Here is a 16,736-nt window from a genome sequence, read left to right on the forward strand (position 1 = left end):
CAATGAAAAGAAAAAAGACGGAAAATAAAAGGTGGCTATAATATTAATTTAGATGTAATAGTTGGCGATACCCTAAAGGCGTGAGTCGTGCTAGGTCGGGTGTCTGGGGCCCCGAATAATCGGTCACGATAAACGACCCTTAAATCTTTGTCTACTGCACTGCTAGCTCGGCTGGACACAAGTTTTTTCTGTAAAAAATGATGAACGTGGAAGGGCATTACGAACACAGAGACACGGAGACATTTGGACATTAAAGGTGCATGGTTAGTAAATAATGCGGCTTTCTTTCTTACTACTGTTTGCAAATATACTTCAAGCAAGGTAACATTTCAATTTTTCACTGATGATGAGGTTATATTATACTGACCAAACTAGAACAGTCTCACTCAACAATTCCAAAGAGTTTAAAGTAATAGTTTGATGACCTGAAATAAATTCTTAATGATTAAGAATGGGCAGAGTGAGTGTAGCTGACTTAGAATATGACCTCATTGACTGATACATTTTCAACACAAAATCTGAGTGTGTATCCGATGATTGGCAGTAGGTGGACCTTAAAACACGTAAGTTGATACTCTTAATGATTAAGTCTACTTATCATTGGCTGAAAATGTAGGTTGTATTCTAAATTTGGTTTGCACTAACAACTCCATAACACAGTTTAAATTAAGCAGTTTTGCGACTCTTAACTTTAATATCTTTACCGGCAATACTATGATGTTCCCAAAATGGAAATTGTTCAAAAAACAATCATGGATTGGATTGGAGTACCTTGAAATGCTTATTCCATTTGCAAACAGTAGCAGATGGGACACTTTTGGTGGACTTAAATTTCGGTCAGTTATTTTAAATGATCATCTTTTGATTTGACTAAGATTATTTCAATCTAATTTTTTCTGCTTCAAAAATGTGAGAGCAAAAAGTTTAGTCTCAACACTTTTATACTTAACGAAGATTTCACAAACCAAATAATGTGCTACTAAAAAAATACACAAATAAAGAAATGAAAATTTAGAAAATATAAATCATTAAAACTTCTAACATATAGAAACAAATCAAGCCATAAATAGCTTAATACAGGTATCTATATTTTTCTAGTCCTTTTAGCTTAATTGTTACAAGCCTACTTTTTGCTAATACTGATAAGCCATGGATTAATACGATATAGAGCTCTGATATCTACTATCATTTATCATGATATTCTTACTTTAATAGTTGATATAATAGTGGCTTTGTTTGTTGAAATCACTCAATTTTAAAGGCCAACATGAAAATGAATAATAATAGCTGGACACGGAATAACATGAAGGCTTTAAGTTTCAACCAAATTTAGCAAGTTAGCCACACCAGAAAAATTATTGTTATCAACAATCACAAAAAAATCACTCAAGCGATAAAATATTCAAAGCATTATTATTATTAAAAAAAAATAATAAAAAAATTCCCAATCTCAAAACCTTCATGCGTACCTATCACGCAATAAATTAAAAAAAAAATCAATAAATCGTGTCTGAGCTAAAAAATAAATCAATAATCAACACCACCACCACTCAAACAAGGTACCTGCAATCGGGAGTTTTGCTCCAGCTCAAGGGGCCCTGGGGTACCTATAGGGGGTAGGGCTCCATTTCGAGGGTTGTATGTAGGGGAGGCGGTCTGGCCAATGTCGATTTTCCGCACCCGTAGAGGTAACGATTGGTCCTCATCCTGCAAAAAATTAAACATTTCATTATTTTAAGGCCTTCAATTCTATACATATATGCATATAATGCAAATAATTATATGCATATATCATAATATAAACATGTTTTATTTACAAAATGGCGTAATGTACTCGTCAATCACTTAAACAAAGTATGATCACAAAGCCATCTTGCACCAAAGAGGTGGTCAATTTTTACTGCCCTTTTGGCTACATGACCAGTCAGTTTCAGCACTTTAATTGTTGGCTGAAGTGAAACCTATACAAGCTGTACATGTATGGATGCTTTGCGTGGGTATGAGTCTCGTCAGTACAGTAGATACTACTCAATGTAATATGTCAAAATAAATGAAAATCACCTATGACAGCAGTGGATTTTTTTGATGTGTGAAGTCTACCTACAATCTATATTATAGGAATTGCACCTGATTTGAATATCATTGGGTGCATTGGGGTGGAGTTTAAAACCCATGATGATTCAATGCTTCAAAACCTTGAAATGCTAAATTCATTTGAAAACAGAAGTATTAAAAGAAGAAATAGTGCACAAAATAGTATAATTAGTATTTATGCATGTACAACCAAATCATATTGGCTCAAACTCGCAAGGACCGGATGAAAAATATCTCTAGCCTCAGGAAATTTGAACCAAGCAGAAGTGCCAACATTTAGTACAAACAATCTGTCCTTTACATTCAGTTTGAGCAAATGAGTAAATCGAGCCAAGCAAGTTTGAGCCTAAGGGATTCGACTGTACATTTTTATCTTCATGCTCATCCCGCTATGTTGGGTATTGGTAAATTAATTCAATAAATTTTCAATAAACATGTATGTACAACTTATCCATTCAGCTCCTGTTCTACATAAACAGCTTTCATTTCATGTGTGCAATGGTATATTTAGGATATTTTTATAATACTTTGAAAATTACGAAAAATCACAATAAAAATGCTTATATAAAGATAAAGGTCGATGGTGTCAGAAAAGAAGGTAAATATTGAAATTTTCAAAACAAAATATCATACATGAAACACATCAGCTATGCCAATGTGCTTACCCATTTTAATTGCAACATAGAGAAATCTAATTCAATAAGAATGGATAAATAAATGAGCTGTTGTTACTTCCCTTAAATACACGTGGTTTTGTGCAGGTTATTTGTTTTGACCGTTTCCATAAATCCTTGATATTAAAAGTAATGACACCATGATTATACATAACTTTTCCAGAAAAACAATAAGTTCTAGATAGCATAATCATTCTGAATTTCAATATGTGATGAGATTGAACCAAATTATAAGTGAAAATAAAGCAATTCATACTAATTTCTTTCAGCGTGATTTGTGACAGCAACTGATAGCTCATGGAATCATGCTTAAACGATCTGTATGCTGAGTAAAAACCAGTACCATTTTTTATTTTGTGGCCATGAGAAAGTACCTCTCGTGGGAATTGAACCCACAACAATTTGGGTGAGAGGCGGACACCTATACCACTCTCAGCAAGCATTACAATTACAAGCCATACCACACTTGGAGTTTTGGAGCGGTCCCTATCATGCTGTATGGGAGCCAGCTTCACGTTGTTCTTCACATTCCTGGGTCCGTATCCTCGTGTCGTCGGGGGTCTCCGGTTCATGCCGATTGGCAGACTGGATACAGGCCGTGTTGACGGGATGCCCTGGTGGGTGTCAGCCATGTCACTGCAAATGTTGAATAGGTTATAGAAAATAGAGCAACAAAAGTTATGGGTCCTGTTCCAAATAATGTTAAGCATGTGTACTAGGTTTTATGAGAACATCTGAATCAGATCAGACCTAGGTTCAAGCTTTTGCCAACTTCAACGCCACAGCTTTAACCATACCTAAACTTCTACTTGGAAAAAGTAAGTATATTATGATACTCAAGTTTCACAAGTTTAGATTTTTTTTTAAGTTATTGAAGCCCAAATTGTGGGCCTTCAAATAGGCATGCTTATTGACTGCGTACCAAGTTTCATTTGAATATACTGTGAAATCATTAATGTTCGTGGGCATGAAATTTCGTGGATTGCCGAAAAGAAACAATTTTGTGGGTACTTGAATTCGTGGATTTTCATTTTTGAAAAAAAAAAAATCGAAGATGCGATCGTCCTAGATTGTCTGCATAATATCCACGCGCTGGCCCGTGATTTCCGTCTTCTACGTCACTCGGTTTATGACACTCGCTAATGTGTTACAACATGCCAATTAGTGCATATACCCATGTCACTTATCGATTTAAGATGTACTCTGATCATAAATACAGATAGGGGAAGCCATTGAATGCCAATTAAGAATTTTGCAAACTGTGAAAACACCGAAAAGGTGCGTATATTGTCACGTTCGTGCTTAGTAACCTTCAATGTACTAGTAATCGATTAATTATTTCATTTAATAAAAAAATCGAGTATGGACACTCATCACGCACATCTTGTAAACTTGGAGATTTTCATTAAAAGCACACGTTTAAACACGTGCTTATAACTGTCATTTGCTGCATAAAACACATTTAATTGATTTGGTTTATTATTTGTTAAAGGCATTTATAATATATTAACAGAATAATGATCGTAAGTTATACAGTGAGACAGGTTTTAACACTGTATACTGCGACCTCTGTAAATAATATACTAGAGTATGTACGTAACAAGGCAATTGAAAAAGTGAATAAAGGGTTTATATTTCGTGGGATCTTGAATTCGTGGATCACCCAACCCACAAAAACCACGAATATTAATGCCCCACGAACATTAATGATTTCACAGTATATCTGTAACAATTTTTGAAAAATTGCCTAGTAGTAAGTTTTTACACACCGGCACCAATGCAGACAACGACGCAAAGGCTATGACACTACCTCAACTAATCTCCTTTTTGAGGGTTGTCAAGTTAGCGCAGCATATTTGCACCAAGGTGTCTGGGTTCAATTCCCTGTCTGTGTCCAACTGAGAATGGTTGGTGGTCACCATGCAGGACAAGTGGGTTTACTCCATGCACTTTGGTTCCCCCCCCCCACAAAACAATACAAGACTCATGTGCCACATCGTGCTAATGAGAGTGACTAAGCATAAACTAATATAACTTTTTATTTCTATACAATCACTGTAAAATAAATAAAGTTTAAACGTACTTTTCTGCCCCCCCAAAAAACATGCGAGCTAAATATCTGATGATGTAACGTATTTCAAAACGTCGTAAAGGGACTAGACACAAGATGATACAATTGCAAGAAAAAAAGAAAATAGTCAAAAACTTACATAAATTGACATTGTTGTGAACAATGCATTGAATCTTACTTACTGATGTATCACATCGCTTATGACACATGCATGTTTCGCAGTTTTTGCCCAGTTTTCCAATTCAAAATTTACTTGGGTTGTCTACCACATAAATCCCTTTAAGTTTAAAAGAAGCATCGGTATATTAATCTGTACTCATAAACAGATATGATTTAAATTGAAAAAACATAATGCACTATTTATAACTGGAAAACACAGATGAGACAGCAAACATGATCAATGTGTTTTTTTTTTATATTAATCATGTAAAATGGTGTATTATAGGCCTCATACTTGCTAGCATTGACAATTCTAGGTTTGTTTTGAGGAAATTATGCATTTGCCAATTTTTTGACCATTTGGTGTCTAGCCCCTTTACACTCTGTACATACCCCAGATTTGAAGCTTCACGAGGTATGGGAATTTTTGGTGAAATGTGGAGTAGGTCAACTAGCTGTTGCGCCTCGATCATGGTGTGGGCACGACTACCCAGAGGGACATTCTGAATAATAGGAAAAGAAGCATTATATAATGAATAAAAACAATATGTAATAAAACGATCAGGTAAAATGTGATTTTATTTTCAAAATCAGTCTGGAATTGACTTTCACACAATTGTAAAAAAATTCATACGATCTCAGAGATTTATTTTATATCCCTTATTCTGTCTTCCAAGAGTTGTCAGAAACATAATCATAATGACATTATTGCTTCCACAAGCCTTAAAGGCCCGGGCCTGCACACCTTTTATTTGGTAAAGAAAGAACAAAAACTACCGCTAAATAATACCTATTGTGAACTTTTTATGTTAAATTCTCCTTAAAGCTGCAGACTGAACGTTTTGACAACCTTTTTTTTTTTTTTGTCTTGGAATGAGCCAATTTTTTAGAAAATCCATGGAAACCAGTTATATAAGACTGCTGACAAAAATTAGATCGCAGATTTTTACATTTCAGTTAAAAAATTGATGTTTTATGCATTTTTCTTAAACTGTTAGTAATGGTTGTGGCCTAAAGCATAAATACCAGGCCTCATACATACCTTTAGATACGAGTTTTCCCTTGACGGAGGCCCCGGTGTGGACTCATTCCGGAGGATGTCACTTATCGCCTTCATGGACTGGTGTTGAGGCTTATTGTCTGTGACCAGATAAATAGAAGATAATTGTTTGTTTCAGAGTAAGATCGAAATATATTATATGCTTTCCAGTAGTTTAAAGGGCTTGGACGCAATTTCAATGACATCATTTTCGAAACGGTTTTACAATGCATAGATTTAACGCACTTTTCAGAAAAACCATAATAAACATAAGCAAATTTTACACACACTTAAGACTCATGCGTAAGTCAAATTTATCAAGAGGGAGCTTAATTTTCCACTCCGATCACAAGATGTAATTATTCCTCACAAAACAATGTTGGCAATTCATCTTATTGACAGACAAATTATAATATACATGTAAAACATTTTTAAATTCACAACTTACCAAATATGGTAATGGAATATTTCTTCAACAGCGGTCTGATCCAGGAAATAATCTGAAAAAGAAATAAAGGCCAATTGGTGTAATAATTCAAACCAAATCAATTTTTATAGGACACTTTGGACAACTTGATTTCGACAAACGAATTCTAATGAATCATCTATTATCCATAACTTTATTACTTCAAGATATTAATCAGTAATATAAAGCTTATGTCAACAGTAAAAAATATCCCCTAAATTTCATTTGAATGAATTATCAAATTATTAAATATATTCTCATAAATTGCTATTTACTTTACACCAAAAATTCTCAAGGGCTACAACTCTTTCAAAACTTCACTCATGACATTTTTCAAAGTTATTCTTCTTGAAAACTTCCTTTCTGCAAATCTTAGTCATCGTCTAAGAACTGTTTGACCCATTTTTTTCAGATGATTGTAACGTCTGACTGTTTTTCCTCTTTTTGAATAAGTTATGACTTTGAACAACCACAGGGAGGAGGTGGTTTGAGATATTTTAAGGTCTGCTTTCTGTGAGCAATTTAAAGAGGAACTTAGAAGACCGTATAAGTGACATAACGGAAGAATAGAGCCAAAGAAAATAAAAATTATATCCAAAATAATGGCAGTTTAACAAGGATGAAGGACATCTAAAACCTTCCACTTCTAAGAGAAGAGCATCGTCGGATACCCCGATACACTCTAAACTATGCTTCATAGTGTACCATGGGTAATTTGGCTAGGAAAATCTTGTAATCAAGAATAAATAATGAGGCAGTTTCATTGGTTCCACAACGTACCAGAAGCTTAACGGTTAAAAATATTTTGGTGATTGCTGGAGTTGAACAGGGTCCACCTTCTCAGTACAATAATATTTGACAGAAGTCAAGACCACATGGCCACGAAGGCTACTGACACTGTAAAGTTATTGAACAATATTTGAGTGTAACATGCTAATTCATTGGAAGAAGAGTTGTCTCTCCTGCCTCATGCATATTCATTAATACGAGATTTTGTCAGTCAATTGTCCCATGGTATGTATGAAAAGTAACGGAAGAAAGTGCCGTGGTTGCCAACGATGAGAGGAGAGACAAACAAAAGGTCAACCAGGCTTGGTGTGTGTCACCTTGGTCTTGATTCATTGCAACAAAACAAGGTGACACAATAAACTTTACATATTCAGCAATTGAAACCTTGAATTACTACAATTAATTTTAAACATAATTCCAGACACTTTATGAGAAGTTCATTATGTTTGAATATCACAAAGCACTCTTTTCTCCCTAAGCACACTATCCCTTTTCTGCAGCTCCCGCCCTTTTAAAAAACCAAGCTGAACTTTTTTTAAAACCCTAAGCCGTTGTCTTCAGACATAAGGTATACAAACACATTTCATAAGATGGCCTTATTTGTATATACCTCATGCCACATGCAGTCAAATGCAGAGCTAGCGACACTATCTTTGAAGCAGGCGTTGGGCGTGACAGGCGGGTATGCCACACGACGTCTCCGAGGGGTCAGCTGCTTCTTGTGGTCTGAGTGCTCCTCGTAGCTGGAATATGGCAGAAATGTTTAGAAGGATAATAACTCTAAGTCTCTACTTCATTTTAAGCAATAAGTTCACTATTTCTGCTGACATTATCTAAAATTTCCACACAAGAAAGAATTGTTATGAAGGGAGAAAAATCTCTACCTTATTTATTGAAGTATGATATAGTTATTTCCCTTGTCCTGTCATATTTTAGAAAGACAACCAAAATGTGATAGAATTCATATCTTGACAATGTTTATTCATTCATTATCAAATAAAACACTAACAAAAGTCTGTTATTATTTAAACAATGAGTTTTATAGCAGTATTAATCACAAATTGACCTATTCATCACAAAGCGACCGTCAAGATTCAGAAATGAGTCTTAGACACTAAGTCTTAGTGTTTTTTTAATGTATATAGCTAAACTGCTTTGAATTACAAACAATTAATCAAGATGTGCAGTATTCTAAATGTCAAGAAAACTATTTTAATCACACAGTGAAATGATAAACTATGTTTAAAACACAAAAATCAGTAATGTGATTGACCTGGCAGCTGAAGAGCTGAAACTATTTTGGCGAAAGGTTTGGGGGGACATGTTATTTAGCCCCCAATAGGTGTCAAAGGGGGTGAAGCACTCTGCCACAGAAGCAAACTGGGATTTTTAGAAGCCATTTTGAGGGCTCTCCTGACTTCAAACTTAAAGTAAACTGGAGTGTCAATACCAACAAAACTGGAGTGTCAATACCAACAACAAATGAAGTAACAACCACAAGCAACCAGATCCGCAGATATCTGAGAATCTGTTGACAAATCACATCCCTGAAATATTCCTTCATATACTTACATGTCCTTGTAGTCGATGGCGATGATCTCCTCATACTCTCCTTCCTGCTCGTAAATCTCCTCCTCCAGGAAAGAGAACTCTGACTGTGTGGACGGCGTACTGGCGTTACGGGACCGTGCCTCGGGTGGAGGCATCTTGGCACGTACGCTCCGACCACTTATGGACAGTCTGCAAAGGAAAAAAAGCATATACAAACAAGGAAGATAAATAAAGGAAAGATCACTATTACAGACGGATGGACGGCATACTGAAGTAACAGGATCACACCTCAGGTGGGAGAAACTTCAGGTTTGTTTGCTTCAACCACTCAAAGACAGTGTGCAAAAGGGAGATAAATAATTTTTCTTATATGTAAAATCAAGCCAACCAAGAGAACTGTGATACTTGAGTGGATGGCATAATAGAGATGTAGACCTTGACTGCGCCTCGGATGGGGGCATCAAGGCACATACACTTCCACAACTTACAGAGAGCTTGCAAAAAAGGACATTTATATGTATTATCATGGTATATAAAGCATAGAAAAAAGAACTCTGGCAGATGGGTGGCCTTCACTTATTTTCAGTGGGGGCATCCCTATGCTCCAACCACTTACAAAGAGCTTGCTTTTAAACTCTACAGCAAATCGTTCAAAAGTTATTGATCGGAAACAAACTGCCATGTCGATGTCGATGTTGTTGTCGATGGTGATGTCGATGGCAATGACGCTGACATTGAAGAGCACAATAAAGTAAAATAAAGCCATCAAATACATTTTTAACTTAGATTTCCCATAGTAAAACAACAATTCAATCGATCTTATGTCTTCACCAAGCACCATATTAGCCATAAAATGATGTTCAGCTTCAAAGTGAGAGGCAATTTTAGCGCATTCTCAGCCAAAGAAAGAATATTAAAGAACATATTGAAAACATAAAAGAAAATGGCTAACTTTACTCAGGAACTGTGAAATATGGAATCTGCAATAAAACAAAGCTACCGCAGCATCAAGAATGTCACGGTCTGACAATTACAGACAATCATTATTTTATTACACAACCCAGACACCACATAAAAGTCAATGTAAATTAACAATGATTTCCTTAAATGCTGCTAGAAAATGGCCATTGCTATGGTGACAAGGTAAACATTAGAAAACAAATCAGATAGAGCATGCCATCTTCCGGGATCCAGATGATTAACTGCAGCGCTGCATGCATTCATGCAAGGTTAGGCCTAAAAAGAAACACTTTTGGCTCGGGTTACCCAACCCTACCTACCAAATTTGCGCTGACCCTCACGTTAATAAAGTCACTTGGCAAAAAAAAAAAATCAAATAAATAAAAAAAACAAAAACATTTTTTTAAGTGTGCATTTTAATAATGTAGTTAAAACCTTTTAAAGTGTTATACAGAACATTCCTTTAATACCATTATTCAATGATGACAATAACATTCTTATATAAAGTTTAATAAAACAGCCATTTTTAACTTATACCCTACCTGTTTTGGAAAAGGATGTTATACCCTAACCTAACCATTTATTTCTTTGGCCTTATTCCAGCAAGTTATTTTAATTCCAACAATATAACAACAAAACCAGCGACTTTAAAACTTTAATGAGCTTAAGAAAATAAAAAGACAGGTTTGGCGAAAGGTGGCATTTTTTATGTCAAAATTTAGGTAAAAATATAAAAATATCAATGAGCCTACACTGTAACATTAATTCTTTAATCTCAACTGTGAAATATTGATGTTTTAAACAATTAACATATTATTTTTTATATGTAGGTGACAGATGTTGTTTTGTGCACTAAAAATACATCACCATAGTTTATAATACTTATTAGATGATATCCACATTAAGCAGGCAGGAACTGAAGATAATATCAAATAATTAATAAAAACAGGTCTGCTCCAAGGTTTCTAGATGAAACTGTCACCAGTATTTGATAAATGCCCCCTGAATTAAAAATTGCCCCCAGTATTAATAATTGCCCCCAGTATTTGATAACAGCCCATATATTTGATAACTTTCCCCAAAATTTGATAACTGCTCCCTGAGTATTTGATAAATACCCCAAGAATTTGATAACTGCTCCCTAAGTATTTGATAAATACCCCCAGAATTTGATAACTGCTCCCTGAGTATTTGATAAATACCCCCAGAATTTGATAACTGCTCCCTGAGTATTTGATAAATACCCCAAGAATTTGATAACTGCTCCCTGAGTATTTGATTACTTCCCCAGAGTTTGATAACTGCTCCCTGAGTATTTGATAAATACCCCAAGAATTTGATAACTGCTCCCTGAGTATTTGATAAATACCCCAAGAATTTGATAACTGCTCCCTGAGTATTTGATAAATACCCCCAATATTTCATAACAGCCTATGTATTTCATAACTGCTGACAGTTAATAATTTGATAAATACTTCCATTTTCTGATAACTACACCCAGCATTTGATTATTATTTTAGCACTATTTCATTATCAAAAGATGATGTTTTTGTTGTTGTTGTTGTTTTTCGTTATTGGCAAAGGCAATGGATACCAATAAATTACAGAAAATTATTACCTATACTAAATATTCATGTTCGGAAAATCAACATTTAGAAATTTTAACAAATACATTGATGGCCAAATGCAATCTCCTACACTACAGCAATAATTATTTTTATTTCCTCCAGAGCTTGTCCACTTTCAAATGGATGTAATTATTCTTTACGACCAATAACACTTGTTTAATGGTTTTTTACAATTCTACTACAATTTAACAACGCTTCAATTTATTACAGGATCTAATTTACGGTGCAAGTTGAGTGCAAAGCAATATTTCAACCCCACATGACAGCCTTTTCCATGTTTGAAAAATAAAAACAACAAAGGTACTGACAATAAACCAATACTGGCATCTCTTTTACTAAAAAGCTTTTGTTTCTCATGTTACATAAGCAGTGTGTGTATACCACGTGATAAATCACGCCATGAATGCTACATTGGATTAGGCAACATTTTGCTAAATAAGATGAAGACTTAAACAAAGATAACTTTTCTTTTTCTACACAATTTTAAGTGATTAAAAGAGCAGTCTATGCCGCTTTAAATAAAAGAGCCGTGCCTTCATTTTATTATAGGAGATTGATTAGGTGATTACTTTCTTTTGACACTTCGACTAACCAGTTTGAAAAATAATGTTTTGACAGTGCTCATTCCATCAGTCAGTGGTTTGGCGAAAAGGTTTTTCGAAGTGTTTTAAGTTACTTAAAACTCTCAATCAAACTCTGGTAAAAGATCGTAACTAAAGGGCTGAACAAATTTTGGTTTGGGGAGCCTTTAGGCCCCAAGTGGATTTCAAAGGGAGCTCTCCTAGTGACTTTCAGTATGGACCAAACTGGAGTGTCAAAACAAATAAAGTAAAGTAATTTATTTTTTGTGTGCGTGTGTGGGGGGGGGGGTCCCTGGAGCCATTATATATCCTTGCAATTCCGTGAATCCCAAGACAAGTCACATCTCTGCATGTCCTCTCAAAATGGATACAAGATATTGTTCCGTAACCGTGGAAACAGACTCAAGTGTGATTGTAGAAGCTGTCAGCTTTCCTAAAAAGTGAGCTTAAAGAAATAAGTATAAACTAAGAAGGACAAAGCTCAATCTATTTTTAGATGGAGTTACGTGGGTCTTGCACGATCTCAGGCCCTCAAACAGTGCTTCATCAAGAAAAACTCAATCATACGGAAAAGAAAATTATGGCTTCCATGAATACAATGTAGCAGATCATACTATGAAGATGAAAATTTGAAGCTTGAGTGACACAAATTGGGATGGAATTATATTGATTTGAGTCTTCAGGTGAAAAGGCCAACATCTGAAATGTCCTGATATAAATTTCCATTAGACATTTCACTGTCTTGTAACAAGTCACTTTAATTTTGGAGCAAAACTTTTATTCAGTTTTTAAGTTGTTATAATATTCAGTTGTATATAATCAAACAGGTTGTTAGAGGCTGTCTAGGTAGCACAGTAGTTTCCGCACTCGCTTCTCAACAAGGCATACTGGGTTCAATTCTCAGCTTGGGGGCATGTTAGTTTTTTGGGTGGTCACTAAGCTGGACAAGTGAGTTTTCTCTAAGTACTCTGGTTTCCCACACATCACAAGACCAAAATCTCGCGCTACATCTTGCCAACAAGAGTGACTAAGTATAAGTTATCATAACTTTCTTCACAATCATTGTCAAATATATAATGTTTAAACTAAAAAAATAAAGCATGTAGAATTACAACATCATCCTATTCCTGATATTAATGACCCCTTCGCGGATTTTTTCAGGTCATTTTTTCCAAGAATCAAAATATCGCTTCAATTCTTTATATGGAAAAACACTGACACCATTGTAAACAAACAATTATTGGTTCTATTTCTGTTTTGACTTTATTCATGAGAGAAAACTCATTTGCGAAATAATATTATTTCAATATTTGCTTTATCATTAACCTATTTCCATTTAGCCAATTACCTAATTAGTTGAACTCATTTCAATTGACCCATTATCATTGGCCTGAATCTTGTGCTAGTGACGTTACATATTCCCATCCATTCTCTTGTGACCTTCAAAAAAAGCTATGTTTAATCGTTATAAAAATCTGATATCTTAACAGACATGATGTCAAATTTTGGTTCACCACCCCCCAAAAAATTTGGTTATATTCCAAGTTCCTTGGAACATATTTTGTTTCACTTCGCTCCATCATACAGGTGTGCCGGCTTGTATAGATCGAGGCATTAAGCGCTCAACACTAAGAAAGTTTAATTTTATTTGCTGGCTTGTATAGAGGCATTAAGCGCTCAACACTAAGAAAGTTTGATTTTATTTGCTGACTTGTAAAGAGGTATTAAGCGCTCAACACTAAGAAAGTTTTATTTTATTTGCTGGCTTGTATAGAGGCATAAAGCGCTCAACACTAAGAAAGATTTATTTTATTTGCTGGCTTGTATAGAGGCATTAAGCGCTCAACCATGGGACAGATTTTTACTATAATAGCATCAGCATGATTGAATGAATACAAAACCTCAAGAAAATGCTTCCTACAGTAGGAACTTGCATCATCACGAGAGTTGAACAGAGAACTGGTGCATGTCAGCATAACTCGTTTGTGCTTTGGAGTATCAAACTGTCTTCACAATATGGTGCATGTTTGGTAATTAAATCAGAATGGGGGCAGTCATAGTTTTGTGTTTCATCAACATCATGAAATTGTAGTTATAGACATCTAATAAAAGAATTGGTAACCAGGGGCGGATCCAGGACGTTAGAGAGGGAGTAACCTAGGGGTGTGACCTTTTGACTTGCACCCCTCCATCTGAACCGAAATTTATTTGGATTAAAAGTGTTGGCACCCGCCCCCCTGGATCCACTAGTGGTTATTGATGTTACTTGAATAAAGATGCATTCAGTAAAAACATGCATATCAGCAAGCAGATACTGCAAGAGAAAACAAGAAGATATTTTATCAAAAACAATCTGAATCTGCCATTTTTATCACTCAAAACTGCAGCGGAATTAATTCTGCATTTCTATGTCATGAACGTAAGATTGATAATTTTGCTAGTGTTTCTGACAAGGAGCAGCTCCTTACTGAAAAGGCTTATATATGGAAGCCGCACACTCTAACAGCTACTTTTCTAGCAGAAGTACAGACGTAAAACAGTAAATCAATTACACGCAGGTTGATTTAAGACACTCAGCCGACACTTCAGTAGCTCTTGGGCCAATATTTTAAGTATTTGTTTTAGCCAGCCTTGAGTAATTGCCCTTCAAAACGGAAAAATCAGAATTCCTAATGAATTTTCAGCTACTACAGTGAGCTTGTTAAAATAGCATGTGAATACAGTGGTCGACATTAGCACAATCGTTCAAGCCCACATACAAGCCCTGCCCTGGTAGAATGTTTTCTGGGCATGCTGAAATTCCACAGTTTACATAGCAGGGCTTGTTGATATTTTTTAATGTCAAGCACTTAAAGAAGTACAAATATTCATTCATGGAAGGGGAATAACTCAACAGCTGACAAAGCCAGAGTTATTGGTCTTGCTTAAAAGGTGCAGATAGTCTCTGGCAACATGGGAACAAATTTCCATTAGAAAACCTTGAAAAAAAATGGAGTTATAGCTATAAGGTTGAAGACTTTGCAAGACAAAATTGATAATGATGATCTTGACACCAAGGCGATGATTACCCGGTTAGGCCATACCAAATCATTTCTATGTATAGTGTCCTCAGACAGATAGTTTTGCAATGGGCTTCCCGAGCAAAAGAAACACAACATTTTATACCAACAACTATCTTGCCGAATATTTTAAAATTCCTTTCACTGTAATTCTGGCTAATGTATCAGAATTATTTGTATTTAATATCAGACAATGATGCATAATTCATTCTGTGTGATTCCCATGATAAACAATGAAATACAAGTTTTATTTCAACTCATTTTGAAAAAACAAATGAGCTCAAATGTGTAAAAAAATACCGGACCAAAGTTTTAGGAAATGATAGCAACATGCAGTGGCCTGGATCCGGGCAATTAGAACCGCAGGCAGCTGATAAACTTCACATTAGTACAAGCAGTTTCCTCAGATACGACTTATAGAAATGCCATTGATTTTTGTGCCTTAATAGCTCATAGCCTGATAAAAACCCTTAATCCACTATCTCTACTGTTTGAGCGGCAGCAACTAAATCACGGGTGTTAATTGTGGTCGTTGCCTGACTTCATTTGTTCATTAAAGCTGCACTCTCACAGATTCACCAATTTGACAACTTTTTGATTTTGTGTCTTTGAATCAGCCAAATTTTGTGTAAATGTCTGAAAACTGGTGATATAAGACTGCTGATAAAAGATCAGATTTTGAGGTTTTGAATATTTATGTAAGAAAATTGATGTTTATGGCTAAAATCGTAACAAACACTTTACAAAAAATGATATTTCAGCAGTATTCCAAAATACTGAGATCTGTTCTATTGCGATTTATCTTATATGACTGAATTGAAATTATTGATGCTAAAATAAGCCGATTCAAAAACAAAACAATACAAGTTGTCAAATCGGTCAATCTGTGAGAGAACAGCTTTAACATCAGCCTTGTTGCCACATGAGGTATAAAAACATGAAATGGAGTCTGTATGCCATATTGGGTTGTTAGTGATGTTATCGTATGAAATTAGCGGCACATCAAAGGAAGAAGACCTTGGGGTAGGATAGTAACCTCTGTTTGTATTTTGTGATCTGATTTCCAAGGCATCAGATATACATAATATCATCCCAGAGAATTAAAAAGACCAAATGAAAATAATGTTTAAAAAGTCGTAACCAAATTTTAAAAAATATACATGGAGCAGATTTTATTTCTTTCAGCAAAAAAGGAATACTTTTATGGAAGTTTGATGCAATTATCAGTGCCATTTGCCAATTTATATCCATGTCAATTTTTCAATAGCATGGTCCTTGGAAGAATACTGATTGAACAATATTTTTTCACAGGCCTAATTATCCAAGGAAAGGAAAAAGCAATTGCTTGTAATTAGAGATACTGCAAACATAAAATTCATTTGTGTGGCTATAATATATGATGTCCTTCTGTCCAAATTCAATGCCCTGAAACAATCAACGTTTATACATGTGGAAGTCACAATGTCTAATTTTAATGCTCTAAAACAATCATGGCTAAATATGGAAGTCACAATGTCTAATTTCAATGTCCTTAAACAATCATGGCCATATTTGGAAGAAGTCCTCGGGTCCAATTTCAATGCCCTAAAACAATCAACGTTTATACATAATTATGGAAGTCCTAATGTCTAATTTCAATGCCCTAAAACAATCAACGTTTATACA

The 16,736-nt window shown here is 35.1% G+C and overlaps 1 protein-coding gene across 3 annotated transcripts in view; it reads right to left on the minus strand.

The window, feature by feature from the left end:
* Window positions 1–16,736, minus strand: part of LOC128208870 (protein FAM149B1-like) — a 44,089-nt gene that overhangs the window by 13,275 nt on the left and 14,078 nt on the right. For 2 of the 3 annotated variants that reach the window (XM_052912549.1, XM_052912542.1), the window contains exons 6-13: window positions 8,865–9,032; window positions 7,903–8,035; window positions 6,486–6,537; window positions 6,041–6,138; window positions 5,392–5,501; window positions 3,230–3,404; window positions 1,564–1,707; window positions 72–188 (exon numbers count right to left, since the gene is read on the minus strand). In XM_052912549.1, the coding sequence (XP_052768509.1) occupies window positions 72–188; window positions 1,564–1,707; window positions 3,230–3,404; window positions 5,392–5,501; window positions 6,041–6,138; window positions 6,486–6,537; window positions 7,903–8,035; window positions 8,865–9,032 (997 nt within the window). The remainder of the gene's footprint in view (window positions 1–71; window positions 189–1,563; window positions 1,708–3,229; window positions 3,405–5,391; window positions 5,502–6,040; window positions 6,139–6,485; window positions 6,538–7,902; window positions 8,036–8,864; window positions 9,033–16,736) is intronic. The other variant, XM_052912559.1, reaches the window with a different exon arrangement.

The sequence above is a fragment of the Mya arenaria genome, chromosome 2 (assembly GCF_026914265.1).
Source record: "Mya arenaria isolate MELC-2E11 chromosome 2, ASM2691426v1".
Classification (NCBI taxonomy): Eukaryota; Metazoa; Mollusca; class Bivalvia; order Myida; family Myidae; genus Mya; species Mya arenaria.